This window comes from Oncorhynchus mykiss, chromosome 6, assembly GCF_013265735.2.
Source record: "Oncorhynchus mykiss isolate Arlee chromosome 6, USDA_OmykA_1.1, whole genome shotgun sequence".
In the NCBI taxonomy this organism is placed as follows: Eukaryota; Metazoa; Chordata; class Actinopteri; order Salmoniformes; family Salmonidae; genus Oncorhynchus; species Oncorhynchus mykiss.
Genome location: NC_048570.1, coordinates 41,431,651 through 41,454,004, shown reverse-complemented (window position 1 = coordinate 41,454,004; position 22,354 = coordinate 41,431,651). Strand labels below are relative to the sequence as shown.

Here is a 22,354-nt window from a genome sequence, read left to right as displayed (position 1 = left end):
AAAATACCCGAGCTCTGAAGCAAGCTTCCAGAAAGTCAGAGCAGAAATGGCGCCACACCAAACTGGAAGTCTTCCGACTAGCTTGGAAAGACAATACCATGCAGTATCGAAGAGCCCTCACTGCTGCGCGATCATCCTATTTTTCCAACTTAATTGAGGAAAATAAGAACAATCCTAAATTTATTTTTGATACTGTTGCAAAGTTAACTAGAAAGCAGCATTCCCCAAGAGAGGATGGCTTTCACTTCAGCAGTGATAAATTCATGAACTTCTTTGACGAAAAGACCATAATCATTAGAAAGCAAATTACGGACTCCTCTTTAAATCTGCGTATTCCTCCAAAGCTCAGTTGTCCTGAGTCTGCACAACACTGCCAGGACCTAGGATCAAGGGAGACACTCAAGTTTTTTAATACTATATCTCTTGACACATTGATGAAAATAATCATGGCCTCTAAACCTTCAAGGTGCATACTAAACCCTATTCCAACTAAACTACTGAAAGAGCTGCTTCCTGTGCTTGGCCCTCCTATTTTGAACATAATAAATGGCTCTCTATCCACCGGATGTGTACCAAACTCACGAAAAGTGGCAGTAATAGCCACTCCTGAAAAAGCCAAACCTTGACCCAGAAAATATTTAAAAAACTATCGGCCTATATCGAATCTCCCATTCCTCGCAAACATTTTTGAAAAAGCTGTTGCGCTGCAACTCACTGCCTTCCTGTAGACAAACATTTTTATACGAAACTTTTCAGTCTGGTTTTAGACCCCATCATAGCACTGAGACTGCACTTGTGAAGGTGGTAAATTACATTTTAATGGCGTCAGACTGAGGCTCTGCATCTGTCCTCGTGCTCCTAGACTTTAGTGCTGCTTTTGATACCATCGCTCACCACATTCTTTTGGAGAGATTGGAAACCCAAATTAGTCAAGACGGACAAGTTCTGGCCTGGTTTAGATCTTATCTGTCGGAAAGATATCAGTTTGTGTCTGTAGATGGTTTGTCCTCTAACAAATCAACTGTAAATTTCGGTGTTCCTCGAGGCTCCGTTTTAGGACCACTATTGTTTTCACTATATATTTTTACCTCTTGGTGATGTCATTCAGAAACATAATGTTAACTTTCACTGCTATGCAGATGACACACAGCTGTACATTTTGATTGCCCTCCCTGGAAGCCTGTGTTGCAGACATAAGGAATTGGATGGCGACAAATGTTCTACTTTTAAACTCAGACAAAATACAGATGCTAGTTCAAGGTTCCAAGAAACAAAGAGATCTTCTGTTGAATCTGACAATTAATCTTGATGGTTGTACAGTTGTCTCAAATAAAACTGGGAAGGACCTCGGCGTTACTCTGGACCCTGAGCTCTCTTTTGACGAATATATCAAGACTGTTTCAAGGACAGCTTTTTTCCATCTACGTAACATTGCAAAAATCCGAAACTTTCTTTCCCCCCCAAAATTAATCCATTATTTTGTCACTTCTAGGTTAGACTACTGCAATGCTTTACTTTCCGGCTACCCGGATAAAGCACTAAATAAACTTCAGTTAGTGCTAAACACGGCTGCTAGAATCTTGACTACAACCAAAAAATGTGATCATATTACTCCAGTGCTAGCCTCACTACACTGGCTTCCTGTTAAGGCTAGGGCTGATTTCAAAGTTTTACTGCTAACCTACAAAGCATTACATGGGCTTGCTCCTACCTATCTTTCCGATTTGGTCCTGCCGTACATACCTACATGTACGCTATGGTCACAAGACACAGGCCTTCTTACTGTCCCTAGAATGTCTAAGCAAACAGTTAGAGCAACATTTTTATGGAATGGTCTGCCTATCCATGTGAGAGATGCAGACTCGGTCTCGACCTTTAAGTCTTTATTGAAGACTCATCTCTTCAGTAGGTCCTATGATTGAGTGTAGTCTGGCCCTATTACAGGGGCTGAGTCACTGGCTTACTGGTGATCTTCCATGCCATCCCTAGGAGGGGTGCGCCACTTGAGTGGGTTGAGTCACTGACGTGATCTTCCTGTTCGGGTTGGCGCCCCCCTTGGGTTCGTGCCATGGGGGAGATCTTCATGAGCTATACTCGGCCTTGTCTCCGGATAATAAGTTGGTGGTTGAAGATATTCCTCTAGTGGTGTGGGGGCTGTGCTTTGGCAAAGTGGGTGGGGTTATATCCTTCCTGTTTGGCCCTGTCCGGGGGTATCGTCAGACGGGGCCACAGTGTCTCCTGATCCCTCCTGTCTCAGCCTCCACTATTTATGCTGCAATAGTTTGTGTCGGGGGGCTAGGGTCAGTCGGCTATATCTGGAGTATTTCTCCTGTCTTATCCGGTGTCCTGTGTGAATTTAAGTATGCTCTCTCGGAGGAGGAGGAGGACCTGAGCCCTAGGACCATGTCTCAGGACTACCTGGCCCGATGACTCCTTGCTGTCCCCAGTCCACCTGGCTGCTGCTCCAGTTTCAACTGTTCTGCCTGCGGCTATGGAACCCTGACCTGTTCACCGGACGTGCTACCTTGTCCCAGACATGCTGTTTTCAACTCTCTAGAGACAGCAGGAGCGGTAGATACTCTGAATGATAGGCTATGAAAAGCCAACTGACATTTACTCTTGCTGTTTGGGGTTTTAGGCTGTGACATCAGCTGATGTAAGAAGGGCTTCATAAATTTGATTGATTGATTGATTAGCACCAGGCCAACGCACACCAGCGAGAGAGCGGACAAGAATGTCATCGCAACAGAGACGAGCATTGCGTCGCACTCAAGCGCCAGAGTGATGAGCATTACATCTCAAATGAGAGCCAGACGTCTGATAAAAGGGAGATCAGCCGTTTTCTTCACTGAATATGAGTCGGGTAACGTAAATGGAACTGAACTGTTTACATTAGATACAGGTAAAGACATGACTAAACCATACTGTGTGTACGTAAGGGTAGATGATGTGAGACTCAAAATGGAAGTTGATACAGGTGCAGCAGTTTCTGTGATATCAGAGAGGTTGTACAACCGCACATTCAAAAAGGCAAAAGCCCTGCAAACTGTTTAAAAAAAACATATAGTAAACAGTCACTAGTTCTAAGAGGGAAAATCTCAGTCAACGTCAAGTGTAATGGGAGCACAAAAAATGATAGACTTGCTGGAAATGGTCCTGCCCTGCTGAGTAGAGACTGGATCAGTCAGTTGAAGCTAGACTGGTCACATGTACACAGAGTAACAGCTGTAGAGACATTAGAGGGCTTGTGTGAAAAACATTCCTCTGTGTTTCAGCCAGAGTTGGGAATGCTAAAAGGCATCACAGCCAAGATACATGTAACTAAGGGGGCGGCACCTACGTTCTGCAAGCCTCGCCCAGTGCCGTATGCACTAACAGAAGCTGTTGAAAAACAGCTAGTCACGTTGGAGTCAGAAGGGTTTCTTACTCCTGTGAGTGGGCTGCTCCAAATTGTGTGTATACCAAAAACAGAAAATACTGTAAGAATATTAGCAGATTACAAGGTAACTATCATTCCGTGGCTGGAAGTACTCAGGACTTGTTCACAAAGCTGGCACGGGGTGAGAAGTTCGCAAAGCTGGATTTTTCATCAGGCATACCAGCAAGTACAGTTAGCTCCAAGCACTATCTCACCATTAATATGCATAAGGGGTTGTTTAAGGTCAAGAGGCGTCCTCATGGTGTCGCCTGTGGATCAGATACTACAAGGTATAGATGGGGTAATCTGCTATATTGATGATATACTTATCACAGTGTGTGACACAGTTGAGCACATGATAAATCTTGATGTGCTAAAAAGGCTGAAAGTGCAATCAAGGTTAAAAGAGAGAAATTGTATTTCTTCCAGAACAGCATAGCCTATCTAGGTCATGTGATAGAAGCAGAGGGAATACACCCCATGAAACAGAAAACTGAAGCTATTGAGAAGGCTCCCATTCCTACAAACACCACTGAGCTCAGGTCTTTTCTTTCGTTACTTAACTATTATGGCAAATTCATTCAAAATCTGTCTATCATAGTTAAGCCTATGACTGCTCTACTGCAGAAAGATGTCAAATGGAAATGGTCACAGAAAAGCCAAAGTGCTTTCGAGGAAGCTAAGAGACATCTACTTACTAGCCAGGTGTTAGTTCACTGCAACCTGGAGCTTCCGCTCATACTAGCCTGTGATGCTTCACTGGTAGGTCTTCTGGATGAGCATTTTCTTGTTTGCTTATGGCTGTATAGAGTGGGTTGAGTGTGGTCTTAGTGCCAGCATCGGTCTGTGGTGGTAAATAGACGGCTACGAATAATATATACTCAGCAAAAAAGAAACGTCCTCTCACTGTCAACTGCGTTTATTTTCAGCAAACTTAACGTGTAAATATTTGTATGAACATAACAAGATTCAACAACTGAGACAAACTGAACAATTTCCACAAAACAGAAATGGAATAATGTGTCCCTGAACAAAGGAGGGGGGGGGTCAAAATCAAAAGTAACAGTCAGTATCTGGCGTTGCCACCAGCAAAGTACTGCAGTGCATCTCCTCCTTATGGACTGCACCAGATTTGCCAGTTCTTGCTGTGAGAGGTTACCCCACTCTTCCACCAAGGCATCTGCAAGTTCCCGGACATTTCTGGGGGGGAATTGCCCTAGCCTTCACCCTCTGATCCAACAGGTCCCAGACGTGCTCATTGGGATTGAGATCCGGGCTCGTCGCTGGCCTTTGCAGAACACTGACATTCCGGTCTTGCAGGAAATCGCACACAGAACGAGTAGTATGGCTGATGGCGGAGGGAAACTCCCTCTCTCTCTCTCTCTCTGCTCTTCAGTAACAACCAAAGGAATGCCTTTGCAGCCAAAACTATAACACCCAAACAGTTAATATTGGAACAATATTTCTAAGATAGGAATGTTAAGAATGGTCAGTGGAAATAATCATGTCATATTGCTTTTCATTTTGTGAGGTTATTAAAAACTGTATGAACCAAATACTGTAACTTAGGAAGAAAACCCCCTTCGGCTTTCAAGTTTCTATCCAATATGATGTTAATGCAATGTGAAGAAAGATTAAACTATTTCTGTTATGATAGGAATGTGATTTTGGTTTTCTAATGAATGTTTTTTCATGTCCGTTAGACATCAACTAAGCCACGCCCCGAATGAGGCCAGAAGAACGTGTCAGTGTGACGCAACCACCCTTTCTGACCAGAGTGCTTAAAAGGACTTGCTAAGAATTAACATCTTCAGACCAGCAGTGTTAGCTAAACATTACAAATGGTTGAAACTCCCAGACCAGAAAGCGTGCAGCTGTGGCTACTCGTTGAAATGGTTAGAAACTCTTAAACGCTCAACATTAGGTGAAGATGATAACCTCTCTAAACCAAAACATTGACAGTCTGCAGTTGTGCATGTAAAGGGGTAGAACTTTGACTACCTACCCAAGGAAGAAAAGAGGCGAGAAGCTCACCTCAGACTATCACTGGTACATCATTGAAGGCACGGACAACTAAGGACATTGTGACCTCTGGTGGACAACTAGAGCCTTACACCCATCAAGCCCTTCCCATAGAAGGCTTGATTGGTTGCAACAGAGAGACGAACAAAGACATCTACACATACAGTGCCTTGCGAAAGTATTCGGCCCCCTTGAACTTTGCGACCTTTTGCCACATTTCAGGCTTCAAACATAAAGATATAAAACTGTTTTTTTTTGTGAAGAATCAACAACAAGTGGGACACAATCATGAAGTGGAACGACATTTATTGGATATTTCTAAATTTTTTAACAAATCAAAAACTGAAAAATTGGGCGTGCAAAATTATTCAGCCCCCTTAAGTTAATACTTTGTAGCGCCACCTTTTGCTGCGATTACAGCTGTAAGTCGCTTGGGGTATGTCTCTATCAGTTTTGCACATCGAGAGACTGAATTTTTTTCCCATTCCTCCTTGCAAAACAGCTCGAGCTCAGTGAGGTTGGATGGAGAGCATTTGTGAACAGCAGTTTTCAGTTCTTTCCACAGATTCTCGATTGGATTCAGGTCTGGACTTTGACTTGGCCATTCTAACACCTGGATATGTTTATTTTTGAACCATTCCATTGTAGATTTTGCTTTATGTTTTGGATCATTGTCTTGTTGGAAGACAAATCTCTGTCCCAGTCTCAGGTCTTTTGCAGACTCCATCGGGTTTTCTTCCAGAATGGTCCTGTATTTGGCTCCATCCATCTTCCCATCAATTTTAACCATCTTCCTTGTCCCTGCTGAAGAAAAGCAGGCCCAAACCATGATGCTGCCACCACCATGTTTGACAGTGGGGATGGTGTGTTCAGGGTGATGAGCTGTGTTGCTTTTACACCAAACATAACGTTTTGCATTGTTGCCAAAAAGTTCAATTTTGGTTTCATCTGACCAGAGCACCTTCTTCCACATGTTTGGTGTGTCTTCCAGGTGGCTTGTGGCAAACTTTAAACAACACTTTTTATGGATATCTTTAAGAAATGGCTTTCTTCTTGCAACTCTTCCATAAAGACCAGATTTGTGCAATATACAACTGATTGTTGTCCTATGGACAGAGTCTCCCACCTCAGCTGTAGATTTCTGCAGTTCATCCAGAGTGATCATGGGCCTCTTGGCTGCATCTCTGATCAGTCTTCTCCTTGTATGAGCTGAAAGTTTAGAGGGACGGCCAGGTCTTGGTAGATTTGCAGTGGTCTGATACTCCTTCCATTTCAATATTATCGCTTGCACAGTGCTCCTTGGGATGTTTAAAGCTTGGGAAATCTTTTTGTATCCAAATCCGGCTTTAAACTTCTTCACAACAGTATCTCGGACCTGCCTGGTGTGTTCCTTGTTCTTCATGATGCTCTCTGCGCTTTTAACGGACCTCTGAGACTATCACAATGCAGGTGCATTTATACGGAGACTTGATTACACACAGGTGGATTGTATTTATCATCATTAGTCATTTAGGTCAACATTGGATCATTCAGAGATCCTCACTGAACTTCTGGAGAGAGTTTGCTGCACTGAAAGTAAAGGGGCTGAATAATTTTGCACGCCCAATTTTTCAGTTTTTGATTTGTTAAAAAAGTTTGAAATATCCAATAAATGTCGTTCCACTTCATGATTGTGTCCCACTTGTTGTTGATTCTTCACAAAAAATACAGTTTTATATCTTTATGTTTGAAGCCTGAAATGTGGCAAAAGGTCGCAAAGTTCAAGGGGGCCGAATACTTACGCAAGGCACTGTAAATACATTACATTTCTTACACAGACAGGTGGTGGTTCATGTGCAAGGTATATGATTAATGTGAGCATAGTTATAGAATCTATACACGATAAATGTCCCTTTATCTCTTTCCCCACCGGCTCTCCATTGTGTAAATAGCCGTCGTATCTTATCAGTCCACTAGGGACTTTTGTCTCATGTAAGTGTGTATGTAAATTCTGTGTTATTATTTAGTCAGTAAATACATAATTAAATCAAATGCATTTACTGGAAGAACTGTGCAGATGCAAAGTTTGAAAACAGAATTACGGTAAAATCTCAGTTTCTCATGCAACCATGTTTTCCAAAGACTTAAATATCTGCTCCGAATTAAGAATCAAAGATGTCTGTAGAGAAAATGGGGTGTCAGCTTTGACATGACACCTTGAGTTTAAAAAAAAAAAGATTTTGGTGAAGTGGATTTACATACGGTAACAGAATTACGGAAACGGAATTACACCGTGGGTCCCTGATCATTTTGGAATGGCAGAGTCAGCCAATCAGCCCCTTTTTTGTTCAATGGTATGTGCCATTCCATAATGGCTGTTGTGGCTACTGCTTGCTAGCATGAGGATGAAAACTGCAGTTTTTCAGAAAAGCTAGCAGTCATTCAATCTTCTCGTTTAACGGTTGGGATAATGGAACAATTGGGAGTACAACGCATTTCTCATCCCTCTATTGGGTACCTTTTTCTCTTGCCGCCTCCGCTGTGTCTTAATCTACACAGGAAACCTGTCCGACCCTAGTCCAGCTGTAAGCAATCTGCTGCTTAACATTGCTTGAGAGATACACCAGCTGTGTTCTTTATGACAAGACAATTCTGAAATCTTTCTGGTGCCCTTCACCAGAAATATATGGATGCGCTAAAACAATTGATTACTGGACTCCTTTTTGGACACTCTTCCAAGACGCTGCCAAAGCTTGCAGAGAACACCGGAGGTGTGGCTGAAAAAGTGATCATGTATGTTCTCAGAAGTGTCGATGCTAGGATCCTGGATTATCATGCACTACATTGTGCCATTGTGGCACAAGCGAATCAGAGCCCTACGTACTTTATTTTCTACACTAATCAGAACTTAAGACATTTGATGTATTAGTAGTTTATTTCATTATTTTTAAATGAAAATGTCACTTTAAAAGGTGTTTTAAAAATTACTGTGGATTCATTACTGTGGATTCATTCATTCATCTACATTGGTGGCCATTTTGAATTCAGCTTCCTGGTGAAAATAATTAATTAGTTCCTCTTTTATCTGTCAGATAACAGCTTTTATGGCAGCCATTTAAAAAAAAACTCGCTTCCAGGTTAAGTTTGAATGGTTTTGACCTGGTGGTTTACAGCTATGACCAGATGTGACTTTTGTTGTCGCAGGTTAGGAGAACTTACCCAGCAGGTTAGGAGAATTAACATAGCCGGTTAGGAGAGTTAGGTTAATGTTAAGATTAAGGAAAGGGTTAGCTAAAATGTTCTCCTAACCGGCTATGAAAAGTCACTTTCAGTCAGATGTACTCCATCTAGTCACAACCAATTTGTTACAAACCTACGGAATGTTTGTACCAAATGTAATGCTTCTATCCACAACCTGCCCAGGGACTGCAGTTTAAAAATGTTCCAGCTGGCTGAAACCAGAACTTTTACTAAAACGTTGATTAATATGCACTGTCCCTGTAAAAATAAACTCAAGAAAATGCTGAGGCCCCATACCAGCTTGTAGTTCATCTGGTTCATTGGCCATTGCTATGGGCAGGTTGGCATTTATTGTCACAAATCTTGCCCTGGAGGCAGCTCTGTCGAGTGTCTCTAGCGGGCACAGCCACAAAGTCATAAAATATTATTTTAAACCTAACCTTAACCACACTGCTAACCCTAATGCATAAACGTAACCTTAAATTAAGACCAAAAAGCTCATTTTTGTTTTTATGAATTTTTAAGATAACACATTTTGACAGCTGGCCCATCTAGCAGAAATCGCTTAGTTCTGGCTCCAGGGCAAGATTCATGACAATAAACATCAACCTGCTTTAAGCAGGAAATTCATGGGTAAAGAACGGTGTTTTGGGATATACTGCACACCAAAAATAACGTGAGGTTAACACAGGCTTAGGAGATATACGTTTTGTTCTATGAGAATATCAGTCTGTTAACATGATTATGAAACCTGTATGTGCTTATTTTGATGACATAGACAAATTCACAAAAAGTGATGTTAGCCGATGAAGATTCTCATACAGTAGATCACACATAAGATAAGATATCCTACGCCTGTGTTTACAACATATGTTATTTTCAGCATTTATACCAAAAACCATACCCAAAAAAACATGAATTTCCCCATAAGCTTTGGCCAAGGAGCCATGGCGGAGTTAGCCTCTGTTAGTGCCTACAAAAAGACAGCATTACTATTCCTCGCTACAGAGCTCATCAGCTTGTAGCCCTAAAAGCAGAAATTAGTTAACATTTTCCACTTCTGGTTCAATGGGGAAAATAATTTGAGTTATGGGATATACACAGAAAACAAGGTCGGAGGTTAACACAGGTTTAGGAGATCTACGTTTTATTCTATGATATAATAGGTTAATGTGGGGTAACTAGCCCCCCAGGTTAACTTTCTGTAACTGTAATTCTCACAGAAACCACTTACTGTGACAGTAAGCCTCATATAAACTTGGACCCAGGAGCAGAGAAACACAGCAGGCAGAGGTGAGCACAAATCCAGAACATTTACTGGCGCTTAAACAGCAAAAACAACAACACACTGCCACATGAATCACTAAACAAAACAAGAGACCTGTTTTCACAGAGGACCTAAATAGTCATACACCAGATGAACCCAATAAGCCAGGGGAGGCTCACCTGGACACTAGAAAACATAAGGATGCCCTCCGGTGGCACCCTCAGGGAGTACACTCAAAGGTGACCTCTGACCTGTGACACTTACTGTATGTCACACAAAAAAATGTCAAACACTATTTGTGCCTTCCACTACTCTTGATTATCTAAACATGTTAAGTTACTCTGAGGTAAGTTGATCTAATATTTAGGCATTTATTAAAAGTGTTATATATAATCCCATTAAGTTAGATCTATAAATGTTTTATACATATACCATTAGCTGAGCCTAAAGATAAATAATCCACTTGTTTAGAAAACAAAATGTAATATGTTTTTAATTAAGCAGTCAAATTGAAGCTCAGTGTGTTGGGGGCAAATGCCCCCCCTCCAATGGAGTAACTACCCCCCCCCCCCCCCCCCCCCCCTGAATTTGTATTTTCCAAATCATGTTCAAATCGTCTACAAGTTATATAGCATTTAGATAATTTAGGATGATTTGGACATGATTTGGTGGGAAAATTAAAAGAGGGACCTTAGATCAAAACATCATCATTGTGAGGGTATTAATAGTGAGATGTGCAATGCCATTGTGTTTCAATTTTTGATTGATTTAATTAAAATAAGCTTTTTAATTTAGCTTTTAAAAGTGAATTACTCAAAAATGTCCAAACAAAATGTATAAAATAGATTTTAACACACAAATCTTCAGGGTCAAGTTACCAAACTTAGCTATTTTTGTGTCAGTAATTGAACACCGTTCTTAGGGGGGATGGTTATCATGACCTTTATGAATTATGAAGCCTTTAATTCCTCAAAATAAGTCATTTGCTAACTGTCAGAGAAATTGAACTACAATATTAGTCTGTGTCAACCACAGACCTTTGGTGTTATCCAACACCCCCCCCCCCCCCCCCCCCTTGGCTTTGTCAGCCACACCACCCTCCTCAACTCCCCCACAACCTCCCTCCCAGGCTAGTTTTAGATACCCCCCCCCTACTCCCATCCCCAGGACAGGTCTGGGACACTCCTGCCCCCCAATGGTATCCCCAACCCTGCAACAGGAGAGACACCAAGACCTCCTGTGCACACCCAGAATGGAGCATTGGCAACAACCCTGGTCCCCTGCAGCAGCTCCCCTCGTTTGGCGGGAACTTCATCCGGGTGTACTGAGCTCTGCCAACACTACTCTCCTAGATCTCGCTCCAGCCCCTGCATCCAGAAACTTGAGGGAGGTCTAACAAATGTTCAGTCTGCTCCGCTCTCACATAGTTCTCACGGGACCTTGGAAATGTCTCCACTCACTCTACAAATCGCTGCAGATGACCCTATGCCTGTTAGATCTTATGGGAATGAGCTTAATACCTGCTCTGACTTTAAATCTCGTAGAGGCTTGGTCTAATGCACCGAAATGTCCTAAGTATATATATTTTTAATTATACGATTTACATGCGGGTGCAGGACTCATGTCCTGACATTCTGGTTCTCTTGGAAACATGGTTAAATGGTTCTGTCTCTGATAAAGACATTGACGTCTGATAGTGTATTTAGATTGCTAAAATATTAGAATCCTTGATGAATTCTCAGCAAAGATATTTTGTATTTTTTAAATGCATTCTAAATGTACACCAGTCGGGTTTTAGACCAGGTCATAGTGTAACGGATGTGAAACGGCTAGCTTAGTTAGCGGTGCGCGCTAAATAGCGTGTCAATCGGTGACGTCACTTGCTCTGAGACCTTGAAGTAATACTACCTTGAAGTAGTATTTCCCCTTGCTCTGCAAGGGCTGCGGCTTTTGTGGAGCGATGGGTAACGATGCTTCGTGGGTGACTGTTGTTGATGTGTGCAGAGGGTCCCTGGTTCGCGCCCGGGTATGGGCGAGGGGACGGTCTAAAGTTATACTGTTACAATAGCACTGTCTCTGCTGCATTCCTAGTTATAAATGTATGGATAAAAGGCAACATTGTGCTACCCTCTTCATTGACCTGTCAAAGGATTTCGATACTGTTACTACTAATTCAGAGGTTTTATTTAATTGGCCTAGAACACGCTGCATGTAACTGGTTTTAAAATTACTTGACAGATAGAACTCAATGTACTGTATATCTACTGATGGTGTTAAATCAGGTTTCCTGGATATTACGAAAGGTGTCCTGCAGCGGTCAATTTTGGGTACTGAACTTTGTACTGTTTACATTGACAATATCGACTTCTCTGTCAAAATATGTAACCTGCACTTGTATGCCGATGATACTGTTGCGTATGCTATTGCCCACATGGTTGAACAGGCTCTATCTGAACTACGGTCTGCCTTCATTTTGTTACAGAAAAAACTTTATTAACCTGAAATTAGTATTGAATGCAGGTAAAACTAAGTATATGTTGTTCTTTAGAGCGTGTCTCATCGCACACCAGCGACTCCTGTGGCGGGCCAGGCGCAGTGCGCGCTAACCAAGGTTGCCAGGTGCACGGTGTTTCCTCCGACACATTGGTGCGGCTGGCTTCTGGGTTGGATGCGCACTGTGTTAAGAAGCAGTGCGGCTTGGTTGGGTTGTGTATCGGAGGACGCCTGACTTTCAACCTTCGTCTCTCCCGAGCCCGTACGGGAGTTGTAGCGATGAGATAAGATAGTAACTACTAAAACAATTGGATACCATGAAATTGGGGAGAAAAAGGGGTAAAAATCACAACAACAACAAAAAAAGGTCAAAGACCTGGAGAATAAACCCTCCTTCTCACAGCTGCCCATGTCCCTTAATGCTGATGATGTGGTTGTTACTGACAACAAGCACATGGCTGAGCTCTTTAATCACCACTTCATTAAGTCAGGATTCCTATTTGACTCAGCCATGCCTCGTTGCCTGTCCAACATTTCCTCATCTCCCATCCCTTCTTATGTGACTATCCCCAATACTTCTCCCTCTTTTTCCCCTGTCCCACTACAAAGTTTCTCCCTGCAGGCAGTCACTGAGTCTGAGGTACTTAAGGAGCTCCTTAAACTTGACCCCAAAAAAACATCTGGGTCAGATGGTTTAGACCCTTTCTTCTTCAAGGTTGCTGCCCCCATCATTGCCAAGCCTCTCTCTCTTTCTGGGGAGGTTCCCATTGCTTGGAAGGCAGCCACAGTTCATATTTTATTTAAAGGGGGAGATCAAGCTGATCCTAACTGTTATAGGCCTATTTCTATTTTCCCTGTTTATCACAAGTGTTGGAAAACTTGTCAATAATCAACTGATTGGCTTTCTTGATGTCTATAGTATTCTCTCTGGTATGCAATCTGGTTTCTGCTCAGGTTATGGATGTGTCACTGCAACCTTAAAGGTCCTCAAAGATGTCACCATTGCCCTTGATTGTAAGCAATATTGTGCTGCTATTTTTATTGACTTGGCCAAAGCTTTTGATACAGTAGACCATTCCATTCTTGTGGTCCGGCTAATGAGTATTGGTGTCTCTGAGGGGTCTTTGGCCTGGTTTGCTAACTACCTCTCTCAAAGAGTGCAGTCTATAAAGTCAGAAAATCAGCTGTCTAAGCCAATGCCTGTCACCAAGACAGTACCCCATCCAAGGCTTGATCCTAGGCCCCACGCTCTTCTCAAAATACATCAACAACATAGCTCAGGCAGTAGGAAGCTCTCTCATCCATTTATATGCAGATGATACAGTCTTATACGCAGCTGGCCCCTCCCTCTGAGGGTTTAGAGGTTGAGGTAGTCACCTCATACAAGTACTTGGGAGAATGGCTAGACAGTGCACTGTTCTTCTCTCAGCACATATCAAAGCTGCAGGCTAAAGTTAAATCTAGACTTGGTTTCCTCTATCGTAAACGAACCCTGATTCAGATGACCATCCAACCCATGCTAGATTACGGAGACATAAATTATAGATCGGCAGGTAAGGGTGCTCTCGAGCGGCTAGATGTTCTTTACCATTCGGCCATCAGATTTGCCACCAATGCTCCTTATAGGACACATCACTGCACTTTATACTCCCCTGTAAACTCTGTATACCCGTCGCAAGACCCACTGGTTGATGATTATTTATAAAACCCTCTTAGGCCTCACTCCCCCCTATTTAAGATATCTACTGCAGCCCTCATCCTCCACATACAACACCCGTTCTGCAAGTCACATTCTGTTAAAAGTCCCCAAAGCACACACATCCCTGGGTCCCGACTGGAAAGAGCTGCAACAAACACTCAAAATGGACAGTTTCATCTCAATCTCTTCCTTCAAAGACTCGAACATGGACACTCTTGCTGACAGTTGTGGCTGCTTTGTGTGATGTATTGTTGTCTCTACCTTCTTGGCCTTTGTGTTGTTGACTGTGCCCAATGTTTGTACCATGTTGTGTTGCTACCATGTTGTTGTTATGTTGTGTTGCTACCATGCTGTGTTGTCATGTGTTGTTGCCTTGCTATGTTGTTGTCTTAGGTCTCTCTTTATGTAGTGTTGTGTTGTCTCTCTTGTTGTGATGTGTGTATTGTCCTATATTGACATTGTATTTTTATTTTATATCCCAGGCCCCGACCCCGCAGGAGACCTTTTGGTAGGGCGTCATTGTAAATAAGAATTTGTTATTTTATCTGACTTGCCTAGTTAAATAAAAATCTCTGTTACCTGTTTTTCACACGTGTATCTGCCCTCTCATTGGCTAGATAGGGTCCCACTTGAAATGGCTTCCTCCTGCCTGCCTTCCATCTTTGAGGACGTATTTTTCATATTAGCGCGGTTTATCGATTATCTTGTCAATATAATAGGCAATCTTTGGTGTTAACTAGTGACAACCTAAATGCAGAGAATCGAAAGGGGAGGGCCGTATGTTGCCTAGCAACACGCCTCGGCGTCCTCTGGTGTTTGCAGTGGCTTGCGGGAATCTGAGGCCCGATTGAGTGACCGCCCTTTTTAGACAAACGAAAGTAGAGCAACGCTGCTAGAGTCGGGAGAGATATATACGCGAAAACAACTCATTAAAGCTGCGGAACCTAACTTGAGGTATGTTTTCTGATGCATGAGTTGAAATATTTCGGCCAAATGAGGTCTAAATTGGGAAATGTCTCTGGAAAAAGTGTATTTTAATGCGCGATTTGATGACGTAATGGCGATGGTCAAACTCGACATGGCGAGCCTTCACGGGCCTATTTGAAGTGATTACCTAGCTAACGTTAATGGGATTCTGCATCATAAAGCGTTGGTATGATTAGATACACATTATGATTACATGTTGATCGTTAGTTTGATTTTGCGTTCTGAATTATAGCCAGAGTAGAGCTAGAGGCCTTCCGCTGTAACTAAGCTATTTAGCTAGCGTTTGAGAGTATCAAAACCGTGATGTATCATGGGTAAATTAACTGACGAACTAACCTACAAATAATATTGAGTAGTTATTTACGAACCAAGGTGATTTGTAGATCTGCCTCGCCTTTTAAATTCTACTGCAATGTCGATCGCGTCACCGTCTTCCATTGCCATTGGCCAATTTAATACGATTATCTTTGCTGTCAAACGCATGATTGGCTGAATTCGACCTCTTTCCTTTGCATTGATACTATTATATTGGATAATACATGAGATTGACGCGTTTTCCCCTCCTCGAACATCCTTATGATAGCACGGACCACCATGAAGTTTCGGGAATCCTTGGGACGTGGTTAGGTAGCTAAGTGGTTAGGTAGCTAAGTGGTTAGGTAGCTAAGTGGTTAGGTAGCTAAGTGGTTAGGTAGCTAAGTGGTTAGGTAGCTAAGTGGTTAGGGTATGGACGTCCCATAGACCCCAGATATAATTGATAATGTAATGTTGAGAAATCAGTCCGACACAGCGTTTTTTTTCCTTCACATAAACCCACATTGGCAGATAATGATGAACATATATTCAGTAGGCTACAAAATGCCCAATGATAAAATGTTATTGAAATCAAAATGTTAAAATCACAGTACTGTCCATCATGCTGTGAGCATGTTGGTCATATTTAACAAACGTGTTTTCCCACATGTAACTGTACAGACACAGACCATTACTGGTGATGTAATCATCTGTACAGTGTGCCATCTTTGCATGGATTTCTTCCTTGTGCCTAGGTGAGGGGCTGAGCCATGGCAGACGAGGTGGATTGTGGCAATGAGTTCCCAGCCCTCTATAAAGTCATGCTGGACAAACTGAACGAACAGAGACAGTTGGACCAGTTCACAGACATCACTCTCATAGTGGATGGTAAGCTCATCCTCAATGACACTTGTTGTATTGCAGAAAGTGGAGGTGCAGTTTAAGGTTGTATATTTTCTTCAGAATAAACCATTTCTGTTTCAATATCACTGTGTTCAAGACAAGTGTCCACTTTGTGTGAAGTATTCAATTTAATTATGTTCTGTGCTGTACCATTTATGGGCTCATCTTACTCTGGTCCGTAGGGCACCAGTTCAGGGCTCATAAGGCAGTGTTGGCAGCATGCAGTCAGTTTTTCCACAAGTTCTTCCAGGACTTCACACAAGAGCCACTAGTGGAGATTGAAGGTGTGTATTGCTCAGGGTTTCCGTTAGCCGGCAAAAGTGATTTTAAAAAAAATATGAATGAATTTTTTATAAAATAAACTGTTGCCGGCCAAAAAGTTGTGCAAAATAATGCTTTTTATTCATTTATGGAAATATCAGTCGATGGAAATACATTTGACCACCATGTCTATAGGTTCATTTACACACAGGCCAATTTAATTCCACTAAATTATGTATTTTCATTAGTCATCGTGCATCTTATCCAAAACAACTATCACACACGGACAGCATATAGAGCCTATTTTGAGCATTATTTTTCCTGCAGCCCCACAGTTGGTTGCTGCTGGAGTAAACGTGCTTTTATAAGCCATTCATTGCGCAACATTTCAAAATGCAATTGTGTGTTAAAAAAACAGTTTTGGTACAGGATTAAAAAGAGCTACTATTTTTATTTCTCAGCTGGTAATTAAAGCGTGCCTCCCATTCACAATTCAAGTGCAAGCTATCAGCGAGTCACCCACCACTGTACATTGTGAACTGGAGGCAGTATACATTTTGAAAACATACTTAAAACATTCAGGTTTTAAAAAATTATTTCCTATTATGAGGTATGTCTTGCATTGTTTCAGAGTAGCCTATTAGCAAAATCCGACCATGGAAACGTGGAGGCAATTATTTTATAAAGACTTCATAGCCGGCGCTAATTTATCCTACCATTTCTACTGTTCTGCATGCCAGTTATGATTTTCAAATGCTCATTATCATAAAAATCTGAATTAAAATGATTTATATATAAAAAATAAATGAACTAATGTGACTAATCACCAGCCTCTGCCATATGGACACATTGATACACCTTGGTCCATTGGCGGCTAAAGAAATTAGCGCATGGAACTCATAGCCTATAGGCCAATGCCGCAGTAGGCCTATAACTTCCATTGCTCTTTCACACTGAAGATTGGTGATTATCAAGGGGGAGATTGTTGTAAATATTTTTCAAATAGCTTACTGTGAGGGACCATAGTTTTAATATATTATCATTCGCAATGGATTTTAAAAAATGAAATAAAATTTTCCTATATTTCATTGTTCTCATGGAGCACTCCAAACAAAAGACAATGAAAAATGTATAAATCTTGTAAATGATGGTTATGAAATAAACCAAAACTTGTTTCTCACAAGTGTAGCAGTTTGTGAACTCTGCAAACAACGTTTTCACTCTGAGAATGAGAACGATAAATGACAAATTAATACATTCATTAACAGAAATTAATGTAACCAAATGGCGGGGATTAACAGTACATTTACTACTGGTGACATATGTAATGGGGAATTGATCCAAAAAATGATCTAATGGAAAACAATTCACACAATGAAACAATGAATGCGCAAGAATCGACGGGAGACAGCTAAGCCGTTCTGGAGAGAGTCTCGCCTATACAGTATCTTTGCCACACACCCCTCTTCTTCACTCAACATTTTAAAATTATACTCAAGATGCATTATCTTCAAACATATTTTAGAGCTTTTCACTGACCGCCACTACTCAATAATCAGCTAGGCCTATTGCCACGCACGCTGCCCAAATTGCCGGCTTCCCAAATAGGCATAGACCTACGGGCTTGTGATTTGAAACCTACAAGCTTGTGATTTGAAACAATCCACTGCTGTAAAAAAGTATAATGATCCTCGATTCCTCTTTGACTAAGTCATGATTTCTGCAAGACTATTTTATTTATTTCTATATAGACAGAAGTAATTCTATAATTTTGGCAAGTGTATTTCTAGTGTAGTGTATTCCCACCGCTATGTCATGTTCTATTGGCCAGTAAATTAAAATCTTCCTGGTCATGTTGTCCGGCGCAGAAACCCTGGTACTGCTGAACCAATGACACATCCTCTGTCTTACTGTCATATCAAGAAAATAAACAATTGCAGAAAGAGCTCTATAGCCCCCGAGAAAAGGTGCACCCATCAATCCTCTGTTTGTTCTCCAGGAGTGAGTAACTCAGCCTTCCGCCAGCTGATGGAGTTTACGTACACGGCTACACTTGCCGTCAATGGGATAGAGGAGGTCAATGACGTGTGGAAGGCAGCAGAGTACCTCCAGATGCAGGAGGCCATCAAGGCCCTCACCATCAGGTTAGCCTGCCATTAGAACATCTGGACCCCCTTACTACTAATATAGCCCCGTACTCCTTATAGTCCCTTACCACCAATATAGGCTAGTCCCTTTTTGGTGTTGTCTTGTTTGGTTGTCATCTTTTTTTGTTTAGCTGATATTTTATCCCTGTGTATTTGAACGTAGAGCACTTTGATGGAATTAAAAACTTTCTCTCTCTCTCTCTCTCTCTCTCTCCATAGGATGAGTGATGGCACTCCCGTCAGTCCGGCCCAGGACCAGGCCCTGGCGGCGGGGAAGAGCGAGAGCAAAAAGAGGAAGCCAGCGGAGACTTTTAGCGGGATCGCGGAGACTCTTCCGTCAGTGGTGGGGGAGCAGGTTAGAGGTCTACAATGGCACATTATGGTTGAGTTATTATGGCATGGAATTATGACCTGCATAAAGTTCTAAAAAAAAAGGTGTCCCAAATCCTCCTCATCATCATCCTAATCCTCGGTCCTTTCCTCCTAATATGTGTTGCTGTGCTGACCCCAGTCTGTCCTTTGCAGGTGGAGATTGAGGTGGAGATCGGGGAGGGGGCCATCGAGGTGGAAGAGACTGCTATGGAGGAGGAGGTGGTGGATGCTGCTCGGAACGCCCAGGCTGCCTCGGACGACTCGGCCCTGGCACTGCTCGCTGACATCACCAGCAAGTACCAGCAGAGGGGGCCAATGCTGCACGTGCTGAAGAAGGAAGGACTGGAGGAGGTGAACAAAGCACTCGCCCTCTCTAATGTGCATGTAAAAAACCACAGACTTGGACAGTGACCAACCTTGATTCAAAGCATTCATTTTAATATTATAAGGAGACTATTCTTTTTGGTGACATTTCCAATCTTTCTTAAAACAAGTTGTGTGTGCGTGCGTGTGTGTGTGTAGGAGATCCAGGAGGTGGTGTCTCAGGAGGAGACAGTGACAGCTCCCAAGACTCTTGAGGGCCTGGAGGTGGTCGAGGTCCAGATCTCTCAGCTGGACAAGATGTTCCGCTGCAACAAATGTGACCGCAGCTTCCGCCTCTACTACCACCTCAAACAGCACATGCGCGCGCACGTGGCCGCCCTGGACAAGCCGCATGTGTGTTGCCACTGCGGTAAGGCGTACATGCGGGAGGCGGCGCTGAAGCAGCACCTGAACACGTTACATTACGAGGCAGAGGAGCTGTCGCGCAGCCAGTCCCAGAAGAAGAAGATGCACCTGTGTGATTACTGTGACAAGCAGTTTGACCACTTTGGACACTTCAAGGAGCACTTACGTAAACACACCGGTGAGAATGATAATACCCAGAGGGGTTCATTTAGGGTAGGGGCGTCAAACTCATTCCATGGAGGGCCAAGTGTCCTGCAGATTTTTAGTTTTTTTCCTTTCAATTAAGACCTAGACAAACAGGTGAGGGGAGTTCCTTACTAATTAGCGACCTCGATTCTTCAATCATGTACAAGGGTGGAGTAAAAACCCGCAGACACTCAGCCCTCCAAGTTTGACATGTGATTTAGGGGTTCGAGTTCATCTGTGTCAAAGTGCAGTTCCTGGGCAGGCTATAACGGCATCCACAGCATTCCATTGCAATTATTTGCAAGACTTCACTTCAACATCTTTTTGTCTCTCCTCTATGACTGATCATGTGCGTTGATGACCGTGTGACCGGTTCATGTGAATGCGACCACCTCAATAGGATCTCCTGAGTTATGCATTGGATGAAATGAGTTTTTTTGGTCCTTGTGTGTAGGTGAGAAGCCGTTTGAGTGTCCAGACTGCCATGAGCGCTTTGCCAGGAACAGCACGTTGAAATGTCACATGGCTGCCTGTCAAAACGGCGTCGGGGCCAAGAAGGGACGCAAAAAAGTCTACGAATGTCAGGTACGGAGAACAGTCCTTTTTTTTTTGCCTGATTTAATCAGGAGTCAAAATGTACTGTTTTTGTGCTGATGAGGTGCCGATCACACCCCTTGACTAGTGCACTTGCTGAGGTTCTAAAATGATCTCGCTTTCTCTAGGTGTGCAGCAGTGTGTTCAACAGCTGGGACCTTTTTAAAGACCACCTGACGACCCACACAGGAGAGAAGCCCAACCACTGCACCATGTGTGACATCTGGTTCACCCAGCCCCACGACCTGCGACGACACCTCCGCGAACTGCACAGCGTCACAGACGACACGCTAATGACCCAGGAACTGGACATCGGTGCCATGGCAACGCAAGAGGAAGTGGCCGGGGAGGAGGACGAGGAGGGAGGCGAGAGAGAGACCCTCTTACTGGAGGACGGGATGAGGGTGGAGCATGTTACCGTGGAGCCCGTAGACGTGGTAGTCATGGAGGAAACGGACATGGTGGTGGAAGAGGTGACGGAGATGTGTGAGGAGGACGTGCAGAGACTGAAGGAGGCAGGAGTGGAGATCCGGGTGGTGCAGGTGTCAGCGGAGGGGCAGGTGAACTCTGACATCCAGGTGGAGGAGGAATCACAACACACTGTGGATGTATGAAGCAGGAGCGGAGCTCCATCTAAAATCGTACCCTGTTACCCATAAATACAGTACCTTGACTTTGACCAGAAGTAGTGCACTGTATGAGGAAAAGGGTTTTATTTGAGATGTGCCTGCTGGTTATGGTCAAACTGGAAAAGCTCCACCTCCTCACCCTGTTGACTAATAGGGTAACGGACAGAGACAAGTATTTGAAGTTGCTCACATTTTTAGATTTATATATTTTTTAGAACCTGCTGTCAGCATGTTTCTGTCTTCTCTCTGTGTGTCTGTGGCAGAGATATACCTGCTGAATGCACTTACACTGACCCTGTTCAAGGTTTTGTCACAGACCGATCAAAAGCTTTCTTTCTTTTTTGCTTTCTTTGTTTTTTAAAAAACATTTTAGCATGTCCATTTGAGATGATCAAAATGAATTTGCCAAGACGGTATGCGATCCGTGAAGGTCCCTACTCCGTTGAATGGTTTCACTAGCAGACGCCAGTTATTGATTGGAATGCACAGTCTGTTTCACTGTCATACAGCTGCAGACATATTAAGGATGTGCCTCACTGCTGTTGCCCAGTTGGAATCCATCTGAAGCACAGATCTGTTGATAAATTGTTCAGCACTTGACTAAAGAGCATGTTTTTGATGGTGCGCATGTCCTAACTGATGGGGGGGGGGATGCTTTAATATTTGAATAAAAAGATAATGGCAATTAGTGTACGTATGTTTTCTGGTTTCTGCCCACCAATTCCCCTGCTCGTCTACCTCTTTCCTGTTCTGCCTCCAGCACAGCCCTGTACCCACAAGACATTGGGGTTTATGCACGACACTGTTATGAGTTACGCTGTTAAGAAACAGAAGTGAGAAAGTATTAAAAGCTAACACGTTTTTTTTATTTTTAACAAATGTTCATAATTGCATTGTTTTCTTTGTCCAGATCAATTAAGAGGGAGTGGCGTAATCAATACACATTGAATCCTCAAAATGTGTTCACACTTTGCAATTACATTTCTTACAATGCTTTCGAATGTGCCGCTTTCAAATGTGTCAGACGGAGACGTGGAAGTTTAGGTTACTAGTCATCAAGAATGGACGAACAACCTGCTGGGACTAAATGCAATTTAAAAATGTTTTATATATGCTTGTGAATAAAAGGTTGAC

The 22,354-nt window shown here is 42.7% G+C and overlaps 1 protein-coding gene across 8 annotated transcripts in view; it reads left to right on the top strand.

The window, feature by feature from the left end:
• Positions 1-22,354, top strand: part of znf131 (zinc finger protein 131) — a 27,445-nt gene extending 5,091 nt beyond the window's left edge. The window contains exons 1-9 of one of the 8 annotated variants that reach the window (XM_021606517.2): positions 14,733-15,072; positions 16,155-16,287; positions 16,485-16,586; positions 18,563-18,707; positions 18,930-19,065; positions 19,236-19,433; positions 19,605-19,989; positions 20,452-20,582; positions 20,720-22,354. In XM_021606517.2, the coding sequence (XP_021462192.1) occupies positions 16,170-16,287; positions 16,485-16,586; positions 18,563-18,707; positions 18,930-19,065; positions 19,236-19,433; positions 19,605-19,989; positions 20,452-20,582; positions 20,720-21,205 (1,701 nt within the window). In that variant the 5' untranslated portion in view covers positions 14,733-15,072; positions 16,155-16,169 and the 3' untranslated portion in view covers positions 21,206-22,354. Of the gene's footprint in view, positions 1-14,732; positions 15,073-15,111; positions 15,272-15,535; positions 15,733-15,770; positions 15,868-15,932; positions 15,952-16,117; positions 16,288-16,484; positions 16,587-18,562; positions 18,708-18,929; positions 19,066-19,235; positions 19,434-19,604; positions 19,990-20,451; positions 20,583-20,719 lie in introns of those variants that run through there. The other 7 variants (XM_021606518.2, XM_021606521.2, XM_036980127.1 and 4 more) reach the window with 7 other exon arrangements.